The sequence below is a fragment of the Carassius gibelio genome, chromosome A20 (genome assembly GCF_023724105.1).
Source record: "Carassius gibelio isolate Cgi1373 ecotype wild population from Czech Republic chromosome A20, carGib1.2-hapl.c, whole genome shotgun sequence".
Taxonomy (NCBI): domain Eukaryota; kingdom Metazoa; phylum Chordata; class Actinopteri; order Cypriniformes; family Cyprinidae; genus Carassius; species Carassius gibelio.
This window is the reverse complement of record NC_068390.1, coordinates 21,907,489-21,921,560: the sequence shown is the minus strand read 5'-3', so window position 1 is coordinate 21,921,560 and position 14,072 is coordinate 21,907,489. Positions and strand designations below refer to the sequence as shown.

Below are 14,072 nucleotides of genomic sequence, written 5' to 3'. Positions count from 1 at the left end.
ATGCAGTTTTGTATTTCATAGCAATTTCAACAATGCATAGCTTTATAATAGTACACACAAGTCTTCTGGTATGGTGCGGGAGAACCTGTAAATGCAAATGGAAATGAATATACTGTTGAAAGAGAGAGAGAGAGATTATTATTATTAATATTTGATATTATTACAACAGAAGAATATATATGGTACATATCATAAGTACATAAACATAAAGTGTTGAACCAGTGTTTTATAGTCATACATACAGGTGCATCTCAAATGGAAAAGTTCATTTATTTCAGTAATTCAACTCAAATTGTGAAACTTTTGTATTAAATAAATTCAATGCACACAGACTGAAGTAGTTTAAGTCTTTGTTTTTTTTAATTGTGATGATTTTGGCTCACATTTAACAAAACCCCACCAATTCTCAACAAATTCGAATACTTCATAAGACCAACAAAAAATGTTTTTAGTGAATTGTTGGCGTTCTGGAAAGTATGTTCATTTACTGTACATGTACTCAATACTTGGTAGGGTCTCCTTTTGCTTTAATTCCTGCTTCAATTCAGTGTGGCATGAAGGTGATCAGTTTGTGGCACTGCTGAGGTGGTATGGAAGCCCAGGTTTCTTTGACCGTGGCCTTCAGCTCATCTGCATTTTTGTTCTCGTTTCTCATTTTCCTCTTGACAATACCCCAAAGATTCTCTATGGGTTTCAGGTCTGGTGAGTTTGCTGGCCAATCAAGCACAGCAACACCATGCTCATTTAACCAACTTTTGGTGCTTTTGGCAGTGTGGGCAGGTGTCAAATCCTACCGGAAAATGAAATCAGCATCTTCAAAAAGCTGGTCAGCAGAAGGAAGCATGAAGTGCTCCAAAATTTCTTGATAAATGGGTGCAGTCAGTTTGGTTTTCAAAAAACACAATGGACCAACACCAGCAGATGACATTGCACCCCAAATCATCACATATTGTGGAAACTTAACACTGGAATTCAAGCAACTTGAGCTTATCCACCTTTCATCCAGACTCTAGGACTTTGGTTTCCAAATGAAATAAAAAACTGGCTCTTATCTGAAAAGGGGGCTTTCGACCACTGGGCAACAGTCCAGGTCTTCTTCTAACATTTTCTAATATTGATACTGTTTATTTCTTACTCCTTAATAGTTCATCAGGCTTTTAATGATTTAATCTATGCCATCTCTTGGAATATCATTAGACCCCTTTACATATGGCTCTTTGTCTTACAAAAATTTACCATAGCTCTTAACATAGCATTTGTTATTATGAGGCTATTAATCATTACCAGGCCAATAATGATTCTTTATTGTTATTATTTTATACAGCATTTGTTATGAAAACAGCAGCCTGCACATTTAGAACCGATAGCTAGGCCGACAGCATTCCGCAGTTGTAATATGAATCTATAGGGAAAAATCGAGTCCCTTAACAGATTATCTATTATAAATTCTACAACAAGTTAGACAACATTTACCACAATAAGTAATCATAAATCAATAAAAAGTGACAAATTCATGAGGTCATGAGTAGTTTAAAGAGATTATAGTATGTTCGTGCTTATATGTATGTCCTTGGCTGCTATGTTTGGTTATTTGGTGGTTACCTCCCCCCATACCCCTGCAAACTAGAGCTCTTTATTTGCAGCATTACAAAACATCTGCAATGTTTCTGTCCGCATCTGCATCTAACAAGCGGAAATGAGATGAGAGTCCACTCCAGTGCATGCTGCAACTCAGCGTCTATTTTTCTTATTGCTCGGTTGTTATGCCCTCTAGTGGACACACTACTAATCAACTTGGATTTTATATAAGTTGATTATATTTATAATATTTAAATCTACTGAAAATAGACAGCTGCTTTCAATTGATAATTATGATAATGTAGTTTTAACGATCTACATCTACTGTAGCTACACTGAATGAAAGCCATTCGTTTGTAGTCTGATCGATATTCAAGAAATGATGTCTCTTCTAAAGCTCAGGTTGGGTCAGAGCTGTAAATATTTCTTCTTGTCACTACACGAACTTAAAAGGAAGCAGAAAAGTTTATCATAATCTGTTTAGCATTGTCTTTAAAGTGCACGTGTTTTGAAATCTGAATAGAGGAGCATGCAAATACGCGTTGTCAACTGGGAAATTAGGGGTGTGTCTTTAAACGGAAAAATATTTCTTCCTGATCTGTAAGTTCCTGGTAGCGACTGTAGGTGGTTGCCCTCGCATCTTCAAATTCTTGGAAACTTTACAGGAACTTCAAGAATGTGTTCCTTAAACTTCCCATTGAACCTAAACTTCCTTGAGCTCCCCCGAAATAAAAAAGAAGGGACATTTCCATTGTCCTGGCAGGGAAGTGCTAAAGATCTGTTCGTTCATCTTTGGACGCTGAGGGAAAACCAGTCTTTTTAAACATGAGTTTAGTAATATAAACTACAGGTTTTTCATGCATCATAATAAACCTCTAATAGTGTAGCCCTAAAGGGTAAATGAGCTGTAAAACTGTCAATAATGTTCCATAGGCATAGGTTACAGTACAGTATGGTCATTAAAAATGCATGCCAATGGCCCTATAGGTTAACAACCTGTCAGGCATGAATGCATTAGATCAAAACTTTAAAACCATTATCATTTAAATAATGTTTAAAGGTTATGAGATGCTTGAAATAGCATTACAACACCCTGTTTGGCATCTGTAGACTCCATTGCAACAGTTTTAATGCTTGCATCAGAATGTGAAGTTTCCACTGATTGCATGTGTTGCCAAGGGCTGTAACTATGTTGGTTCATATTCAGGCAGGGCAAAGTGCACTTGCATTAAATGGTGAAAGTCAGTTTATGATGTCAGGAATCTGGGTATTTAAAAAGTTATGTTAAATAGATATTTTAGATTTGATTTCATAAATGCTTTGTTTTATTATGCATTCAAAAGATTTACAGTTTTACAGTTTGAAAATATTAAGTCTTATTAAGTTTGTCAAGTTCCATATTATATATACTGGAGACTGGTCATTTAGTTCCTGTATCTAGTTGAATAGTTTTGATCAGAATGAGTGACTCAGTTTCGTTTCATTGCACTGGTTTGGGAAACAAATGTGAACAAAGAGTGTTCAATTCTCGGCGATGGTGATACAGTGTTTTATGTTTATGTTTTCAGGTGAAAGAGGTGGAAGTTATCCATGAGTAATTTCTGAGAGTTCATTATCACATGTCTGACATCAGTCCACATCAGCAATGATTAAGCAATGACCAGCAACTCGAACATGATTGCCCCATGTGTTTTTTTTTTTTACTTTAAGAGATGTGTGCAAACAAAATGACACAAATAAAAAGGCCAAAAGCGACTGTTTTTATTGCGGATCATAGAAAGAGTGGAGTAAAGCAATGATAGCAACCAATGAAAGATTACAAAGCTTTTTATTAACTTAGATGAATTCAGAATTCTAAAAAGGGAGTTACCAAGACTCAGGTGCCACCATACTGTAGATAAGAGTTCTCTAGCAGCTTTGTTCTTTCCAAGGAATGTCAGGAGGCTTTTACGATTACCATCTTCTGATGCGATTCCAACTTTTAAATAGTTCCAAAACAATAATAATATTTTCCTCGCATGAAATCCACCCACCTTCAAAAATAAACATTTAAACCAGCAGAAAATGCTGAATCATTGTTCTCTGGCAGGATGAACTCGATCAACCTCAGTGTTACAATCGGCATGTCTCTCAGGTTATACATGTGCAGACTTGCCCTACCACACATTTCTCAAAACAACCATAACTGGTGCTGCCTTTTTAGTACATCAAGTACACTTTAAAAAGTACCCTAACAATATTTAGGTGTTGCTTCATCTGATGTAATCACATCAATTCAATTTTATTTATATATTTATTATAAAACCAGCACAGAATGACTCAATCATAGATGGTATAGTTTTTTTTTGTTTTTATTAACAAAGTATCAAAAACAAACAAGAGAAAGTCAAATTGAAGCCATACATATTTCATATAAATTTGTAATTTAATTTTACAGGCTATTATCTTCCCAATCATGACTTTTGGTATCAATAGCAGTTGAACACTTTGACATGGACACCAATAACGTGATAAATATGGATTTAACTACAAATAGAAAGTATGTTTTCAATACACATTTAATGTCAGTAGTACCATATTTTGTGGTATGCCTGTTTAAAAAAACATACATATACACACACACACAAAGGGAAAAAAAGCTACCTGACACCTGCATCACTTAATCTTTCAGTACACGACAGAACATACATTTAAACAATGCAACTACGCATACATTTAAACATGAGGGAGAAGTATATGAAAAGATTAGGTGTTTTCCTAGGTTTCATATAAATGGAGTGATTTTAATACTCTAGTACACATTTCTGAAATAATAGGAAATGCAGTCACAGGGGCTGATCAGATGTCTTGCAGTATGTGTTTCTTCACTGACAACAATACGTGACACTAAAATTGCATGACACATGATCTAGGCACATAGCCAGACAATTAATAAGAGCTTTACTTCAAGTTTTGTTTTCTTTAGGATAAGCCCAGCTAACAAAAATATGTTCTAAGTAGATTTTGCTAACATTCCCATTAAGTTATTTCTGAATCTTCTCTGAAAGTTTAAAACGTCCCATTTTTTTTTTCTGGGTTATGCAAATGTCAGAGAAAACATTAAGGGGATGCTCCATTTAAACCGTTTGCAAACATTATGGGAACATTACTTCTGATGTTATGCAACCAACTAAAACATTTCAGAAAATTATATTTCAAGCTGGTTTTGAGAACATTTTTAAGACACATAACTTTGAATGAACATTCTATTAATGTTACCGGAGGTCCACTCTTATTTTTCACAGAAACTTGTTAGAACATTTGGCAAGTTCTGAGAATATTTCTTGTTAGCTGGGAGTGTAGAGGTTTGTGCATCTAGACAATAACAACACACAGCTACAGTATATGAAAAATGCAACATCAGAAAATAAGTATGTCCCTGCTAATAGCACAAAAACACTCTCTTTTTTATAGTAGGCTGACAAATGCAGATCTTCCTGCTCACAGCATTGCAACAACAACATAGTCAGACAGTTGAGGTGATAGCGAACAGGCTTTATGTGACAAAAGGTAGAAACTTCCTTGTAGTGTGCAGGACGCCTCATTATCTCAAAGTCCATTCCGTGTCGACTTCCCTGTTATGTTATCAGTCTATTTAATAAGAGTTTCCTGCAATATATATATATATATATATATATATAGACCAAGTCCTGAGAGATTAGTAGCAGCTTGAAATACTTCATGTGGCATGTTATGTGGACAACTAGCAAGGCAGAGGCCACAGATAAATATGTAACTAAACAATTTTGTCACCCTGTATGTCTTGCCAATAAATGAAAATATACACGCAAATTACTACATTTGTTTCGTCTCACTAGAATAGTGCTTGCTGTCAAACACACCACCAGGGTTTCATTTAAACAACAAGCTGATAAATAAATGAAATCATGTTGTTCTAGGATCAACATGACATCAGGCTTTGGTGCATATAAAAAGCATATTATGTTGAACATACATACAATTATGAACACATTTAAATAAGAGGAAAAACGCATCAAACGTCCTTCTAGTGCTTTAACAGTGTCTTTCAGTGTATATCAACTGGCAGCATGGCAGACGCCCTGTGTTTTGTCCTTTATAACGTGGGTGAACCTTCCAGCGTTCCTTGGCAAGGACTGCCAAACCATTAGCTTCTTGCCTGTACAGTTTGTGATTTAGAGATGTCCACAGCTAGTTGGTAATGAGATGTGTGTTGGTCCACTTATGGTTAGATTCAGACCCTGCAGGGTGGTCTCTTTGATTTGCTGGATGAAGAGCTTCCTCTCGTCTTCAGGGGTCTGGCCGTTCTGAGCTCGGACGATACACGTGGGCCTATGCAGGTTGAGCATGTAAACTAGCTGCTGCTTTTGGCTCTTCAGCTCCTCAATCTGGGCTTTCAACTCAGCATTAATGGACTCCAACTTCTCTGACTCCTGAATTAAAAAATAGAAGCCATTTATAGAACATACATGAGTGGAAAATGTAAGAAAAGTAATATTTTAGAAATATTTAAAATAAAATAACATTTAAAAAATAAAACAACAATAATATTAAATCTATATTATAAATCTATATAACAATTTTTTTTTTATAAATTTACTAAATTTTATATATATATATAAAATAAAAATAAAATGTTTTAAATTAAACTTGAATATAATAAAGACAAAAGCACATAAACAATACCATTTGTAAATTGTCTGTTGTCTCCTTTTTCTTGTTTCTGCATTTCGCTGCTGCAATTTTGTTTCTTTCTCTCCTTCTTTTTCTCCTTTCATTCTCCTCTGGATTGGTCTGAAATGACAAAATTGATCAGACACGTTCAAATATATATTACACTATAGAGTGTAATACATACTGTATTTTATGAAAGCAAAACGGCCTAATGATTCTGAATTAGCTCCACAAGTGGATGAACAAGTGAATTGTGCAAGCATGGCTTTTCTACATGCATGTTACTCAATATAACAAATGTGAAATACGAGAAATAACATTTGATTAAATGTTCTAACTGTAAATGAGTCCTTCTTACCTCACGCTTCATTACAGGTGGTTCAGTAGGACGATCTGCGTTCATACACGCTCGGTCAGGGGTCAGGGTGCTCATGCCGTTGGACAGGCGTTTGTTCTGAATGGCGTTGCGCAGCTCCTCTTTCACTAATGGAGTGAAGCTGGTGAAGTCGTCCAGCGTGAGAGAGCCAGGCGGGGAGAGGCAGGGTACCAAAGCAGTCGCACTGATCTCTGAGGGACCCAAACCAGGATACTGGAGCATCATTCCGAAATCTAAAACATTTGAAGCTAGATTTAAAACATGGTCTTAATAAGAAAACTTTCTGTAGTCAGATACAAACTCTTCCACCTTCTCAAAAAATTATTAGACTACTGACTAAACTGTAAAAAGTTAGTAATGTGCTAAGAATGGTAAATGTAAATATGTATTTCAGAAATAAAAAGTATGAATGCATATAAATATATGCATAATATGTTTATTATTTATTATAAACTATTTATATTTTTATTCACAATTTATGGAGAAAATATTATATTTAACAAGGCAATAAATATATTGCTTAAATATGTTAAAATTACAGAAAGTAAATCCCCTTATGATTTAGCAAGTAAGGGGTATTCCCAATCTCATTTTGTTTAGTTCATTCTTATAGTATCATTTTAATGTTTAATGTATTGTTATCCTTATGGTGTTTTATGTTTATAAAACTATTGCTTTATGGTGTTATTTATAAGCAGTTGCTAGAAAGTAAGTTTTTATGAGCTTAAAGATTAAAGTCATTTGGCCTTCAATAGTACCAAGTATTATTCTCTGTACATTTTATGGTGATTTTACATTGCAGATTTTAATAGCTCAAATAAGTTAGTATATTAAAATAAAATGTAATGGCATGTACAATGTGCTATTCCGTAGAATATTATAATATTATAATACGTTCTGGCAGCATTTGTATAAGCTAAAATATGTCAGACATTTAATTAAATATTATGCGATTACATTCAATTACTACACTCGAATTATTTGTAAAATACTGATTATATGCACCGCAGGTCAGTAGCCTGTAATCCAGTAAAATCATCATCTTAAAATGTTTAATAAACTCTAATCCGGTTACAGTGAAATTTCTAAGTAACTCGTTAAAGTAAACCGTTTTTTTATTCATTTATTTATTTTATTTTTCTTTATTTGTTTTACAGTCAGCTATAATGATTCTCCAACAGAACTAGGCTAGCTACATAAAATAATCAGTTATTCGGATATTTCAACACGAGTTAGCCTACCGCAGCCCAGTTCCGCACAAAAGTTTGCAACTATTCTAGAGGACTTAAGTTCATGCTGAGATAACAATTAAATACAATAAAACATAAATATAAGAATATAAAAGATTACACTACGACTATAAAATGAATTATAATAAGTACAATCGCTTGACCCAAAAACACAACTGTATTGAAACCGGTCACTAGCTAAGTTTATTTCTCAGAACATAGCGTAGGCAGTTCACAGTGTGGTCTAGAACACTTACAACAAAATACATACATAAGACGTGAAACAATGTTGTCACTCACCTTGTTTTGACTGAATAAAACGCGCGTGTTGTGATGCTCTCCTCCGACGGAGTGTTCTCGCGTTCAGCTGCTGAAGTTACTGTTGTCGCCGGCTCGTTGCATCACCTCTTTTAATGGCTGGAGGACGTGAACTACTACTGGGGGCGGGGCGAGTGACCTCACCCTATTTATAGTATCAGGAAAGCTGTCTTTGCGGTGATGCAACCGGGCAACCCTCCGTGCGCACCATAACTGGGCAAGCTCAGCCCCCCTCTTCCCCGTGCAATGGAGGAATCGAAGCCTGACATGTTAACCTAATGAGCAAATAAAGACATACCCGTGTAATGACATGGGATCTCTGGAATGCTCTAGTGTAATGTACTGAATATTTATGAGATAAAAAAATGGCCTATAGGAGAGGAGAAATTGACTGGCTAGTTGGTCAGAATGAGACCAGAAAATCTCTGGCACTCTGTTAAACACTCATATTTTGTCTGTTGGAGAATTATATGAAGATGGAGAGATGATCCCAAGGTCAGTGTGTTGCTGTCTTTTATTCAGTCTGTTTAGTGTAAAATCCATGAGTGAGGAATCAAGTGTGAACAGTTGGGTTTCACCATTTAACAACTTGATGACCAGCCGTTTAACTCACCCCAGTCATTTTTGATTAACATTCGAGTTTTCAGAGGTTGATTTCTTCATCAGTAATTAAATTAAAAAGTTTGAAGTCATCAATGTAACTTTTGCATGACTTTGATTTTCCAGAGCATAAACTAGGTTTTCAATTTTAGTGCGCTGAAACTTTTACAATGTGCTCAACTTTGAAAATATAATTTAAGGTTGTAAATATTATATTGCGGCATGTAAGTTTATACATGACTTTATTCTATTCTATTTGTATTATTCTGAACCTTATGTAATATCAGTTTATCGGTGGCATAAAATCAGTGTTACCCTAGATATAAATATGAGTAGACAACATCAACAAATCAACAATCTATTAAATAATCCGATAAACAAACAAGAGTGTAAAGCAAACGTTAGAGCTCATAGTTCTTGTCTGTTCACTTTGATATGTATATTGGATGGATGTTCAGTGGAATGATTATGGAGTGATTTTAGGGAGTGGGGCAGACCGCAGTGTCTGCATTCCTCTACTGGATGTGAAGCACAGCTCTATTGCTCTAGTTGGGTTATTACCCACCTCGGTGAATGCTCTTACATCTGTGTTCTGGAACTTTCCAGCTATCTCTCTTCACAAGTCCAGGTGGAATCACTACTAAAACACTCCCTAATTACATACAGTTGTGCTTGTACACACAATATTGTTACTAAGGAGTCATGTCTAAACATGACACAAAGGTAATATTTATTTTTCCAGAGAGAAATGTTGACTCTCGGGCTAATGAATCTGGGTAATAAATAAGTTTCATTTGACTTATGACATGAATTTGCTGTTGTTGTTTTGACATCCACTGATATATGGAAATAATAAGCTAGTGTTTTTAGATGATTATATTCAGAGTTTTTTTTTTTTTTTTTTATAGTATTTCATGTGGTTTCTGAGTGGTTTATTTTTCCTTATTTGCAAAAATTTAAAGACATACATTTAAAAAATATATACTATAAACTGTATTTTTTGCTTTTTACTTGTCCTGTTTTGAAATCTGCCAATAGATGAATATTAATGAAAATAAAGAGAAGCTTTCACAAATACACAAATATTTTTTTAAGCTATAGTATTTTTTTCTTAGTAGTTTAATAGGCTTTCAATCTCTGTCTGTTTGAGCTTTTTATTTTTTATTTTTTTATGTAGGCTACTTTATATTTATCTTTATTAGTATTTTTTTTTCTCCTCAAGTTCAAGGTAGTTCTTGGTATTTGTTTCTGCTTGGTAATAAGTGAAAATCAGTACAATATGTAATATGTAAATGAGTACAATAAATGTATTGTTCAACATTAAGGCAAATTAAGTTTTATTTCTGGTTATCCATCATTAGCGAATAATGTGATGAACTATACTTGTAGTTATTCTGCGGGACAGCTGTGTGAACTCGATGGGAACCGACTTCAGACATTTATTATCACCTTGACACCAGTTGGTTAAAGTCATAAAAATTACTTCAAAAAGGGAAGTTAGTTCTGTTAAAAACTCTCATATTATTTGTTGGCTGATGGAACTTGACTTGATTTTATGTTGTCCAATGCAATGAAATACAGTCAGTTTTATATGCTGCTTATTTCTTTTTTGTGTGTTTGATATATATGTTTACAAATTACAGACATAATCTTATGAAATGTGTTAATTAAAGTTATACATAAACCAAAATCATAAACATATATTTGTCCATAAATAAATTAAATACTGTATAATTGTGCAAATTTTTCTAATGAGACATAATATTCAGTTTATGTTTGAGCTAAAAATGTATACCAGACATGTGTGAGCCCACGCAAGATACCATCTATATCTAAAACATTATACAGAGCTTAATATAGCAGTGTTCACCATCTTATCATCTCTTTATCATATCTGGCAGGGCAAAATCACGTCATAGAGTTCAGCTTGTTCTCTATCGCATAAAGTCAAACAGGTGTTTAAAGGCCTGTAGCCATTTTGTGACTGGGACATGGATATACAGCTGTTATGATGTCAATATTGACCTATTAGCTATTAATACACAGTGAAGATTCAGGAGAAGTGATTTCACTTTTCCATCTGTTATGTGTTCATTGTTGTCTATCAACAAAAATGCGAAAGGTTTGAGTGAAAGAAAAGGTAAACAAGATACGTCCTTATCATAATCAGTATAATTATGATGGTCCTTTCCATTCGGTTTCTTTATGATGTAAAGAAAACTTTGCAGCCATATTTTTAAACTTCTTTCAGTTTTGTTATTATGACACCCCCACTCAAGCTATCCATATCTTTATTGCTGATCTGAGTCTAATGAGTTTTTTGATAAGAACAGTCACGGGTTTAAAGGAGGTAATTTCCCATGTGAGAGTGTATATAAAAAATAGGAATTATGATTAAAATACATATAGGCTACACTTGATGTACTAGATTTTACATATATTGTTATGTTCATAATAATGTTGCATGTATCTTTAATTTGTCTTCACTTACATTTTAAAAATTACTTGTATTATGTACAAAGTGTTTATCTTTCACTTTTGTTTTTACCACACATCACTATCTAACAACCCAACGTTCACTATATTTCAATAATCAGCATCATAGTCATCGTAATAATTAAATTATGCCTATTCTCTCTGTATTTATGTATATTTTCTGAAGCACTTTCTAAAAAAAAAGAAGAAATAAAAGCCTGGTATTTGTATTATTCTTTCTTTTCTTGTTTTCTTTTCTTTCCAGTTCCATTCAACTGTGATTATGAAAAACCAAGGCTTGTGGTTTTATTAAAACCAAGTTCAAACAAGAATATAGTAGTTCATAATGTAACCAGATTAATTTGATTTAATTTAGATAATTAATTAATTTAGATTATTTTAAATAATTTAATTTCCCTTTCTTGTACTTTTCTTCTTGTTGAAACTCCAGAAGATGTGGCTTTGTGTCTCAGACACAGGTTAAACAGCGCACAAAGCACTGTTAAGAAGTACAGACTTTTCATTGTTTCTTTAAGACGCGCACGCGAGTATTCTCGCCAGGGGGGACACGTCATCCTTCCGGGAAATTGAGACTGTACAGTAATCCTGAGTATTTCCCTTGTTTTGTTGTCTTGGAGGTGAGAAGACAAATCACCCTTTTCCAAAAACATCTCGCGTTTGAAACGAAACAAATATTGCTGGAATAATGAAAGGTCAGGGTCAATATTTTGATTTGCACTTTCGGTCTGACACATCGCATTCCAGTCAAACGTTAGTCATCGAAAACGCCTGCTTTCTCTGTTAGATGTCATGAAATCTAATGATAGCTACAGGACAATATCTGTTAGTATACCATAGCTCACTATGAACACAGTCAGTTCCTTTAAATTTTTTATATTATCATCATTTTATTTTAATATTAATATTTTATATTTATTATTATTAATATTATTTGAATTTATGCTTTGCTATTCTAACAATAACTTAATTAACTATAGTATTTTGCTGAGACTATGGCTAGCATAGTCAATTTTGTTGTATATAAAATAATATTTATCTTTACGTAAATATGCCCCACCCTTTACCCGATTGCAGCCAGAATAATATAAAACTAAAAATATAGACATTATCATATGAATCCAAATCCACCTAAATCATTTTCTAAACCATTTTGAAACAATATTAATCATTCTGAAACTAAATTAAATTTTCGTTGGTTACAGTGTAGCATGCTGAAGCGATAAACATCAAACTCTGGTTTATTATTGGTTACTTCCTAAACTAATTACAAACGTTTGAACATAAAAGTAAAAGTCAAGACCCAAAAATGGTTCATAGGTATGATGTAGGAATATATATATATATATAATATAGATAATAATTGGCCCAGTTTTTTTTTCTGTCACACTTTTGCTGTTGTTTAATATTTACTAAGTATTAGTTAATATTTATAATTTTAGTTATATTTTGCTAATTGTTTGGGGTATATTCAGTTAATTAAATTTTTTTTTTATATATTTGATATGTTTTGTTAACTTTTATATGATAAATCATTTTTATAATATGTCGTGACTTCACATGGTATCCAATGTAAAATCTGGGTCTTGAAGCAAAACAAGTCACTCCAGGTGGTTTCAAGGCTTCCACCTCATATACCTCAAAGTGACTAAATAATTGCCCATATTTCAAGTCTGACAACTTGTTTTTTTTTCTTTTTTCTATATTCAGTTGAAGTTTTGTGTGGGCTGAGATTGATATTTTCCAACCAGCCTTGACAGTGGATACAGAACGTACGCAAGCTTCTTCATCTTGTGTATAATAATATAAAATAATATTGTATTACATTATAGAATGTAATAATATATGTGATTGTTGATTGTATTTTTGAAATTAATTGTTAATGGTAATACTAAAAGGTACATTGTCTTAAATGACTCAGCAGCAAAGTGGCCCAAATATCTATAGCATCACTTGCTCAGTATAAACGTTGACACTGCTTTCTCTAAATAATATTTTAGATTTCTTTCCTCTTACATATGTGACATAGACAGCTGTATGGCTCATAGTTATTTATAAAGTCCCAGTTAACTCAGTGCTACCTTCACACTGCCCTCACCCTGGTACACACACCACAGCACTGTGTACGTGTTTACATCGGCTGTCCATAGTGACGGACTCCCGCCCAAAAGACTTTCGTCACAGACAGTCAAAGTAGGGAAAGCAGGATTCCCAACCCCATCGCAGGCTGTGATCTCATTTTTCTCTCCAGCAGACCTCTTGCATTTTGTTCTTTCGGTCTTTTATGCAAACAGCATGTAGGGTGGGAGCAAATACCTATCATTCCCCACAAAAGCAGAAATGCCTTACGTAATTCATAAGGAAACCAAATTGAATCACACTTGGATCGTAATACATGTCAAGCATATTTAGCGAGGACTTCCTCTTTTTGGAGGCGTACCTTTTCCTGTCTTCAGTTTTTGGTTTCCATTTAGAATGAAACTTCTTTTTATGGTAATGCAAATTACGCTCTCTACTATGCACTTCCTGTAGATGTGAAAGTATATTGCAACATGTTCTGTGACTAAGGAAGTTTTATACAAAAATTTTTTTTCTCTCATTTCACATTCTCTACCTCAGGCAAACCTCATTTTCATAATTCATTTCCTATTCCCAACTTCTTCAATTTGCTGTAAATTCAAAGAACTGGATTAATTGGGACATTTGACTTCTTACTGGCATGTGGAACATAATTTGCTCTAATTTCTGGTATTTTATTTCAAGCAGGGAATTGAAGCAGCACAGGC

At 33.9% G+C, this 14,072-nt stretch overlaps 1 protein-coding gene across 1 annotated transcript; it reads right to left on the bottom strand.

Annotated features, from left to right (window-relative positions):
• Positions 1-3,911: 3,911 nt before the first annotated feature.
• Positions 3,912-8,327, bottom strand: LOC127938922 (cyclic AMP-dependent transcription factor ATF-3). The gene is made up of 4 exons (XM_052535839.1): positions 8,176-8,327; positions 6,629-6,879; positions 6,283-6,390; positions 3,912-6,029 (listed from the first exon to the last, which is right to left on the bottom strand). Exons 2-4 carry the CDS (start codon positions 6,869-6,871, stop codon positions 5,772-5,774), a joined length of 609 nt encoding a protein of 202 aa, XP_052391799.1. The 5' UTR covers positions 6,872-6,879; positions 8,176-8,327; the 3' UTR covers positions 3,912-5,771.
• Between the last annotated feature and the right edge of the window lie 5,745 nt (positions 8,328-14,072).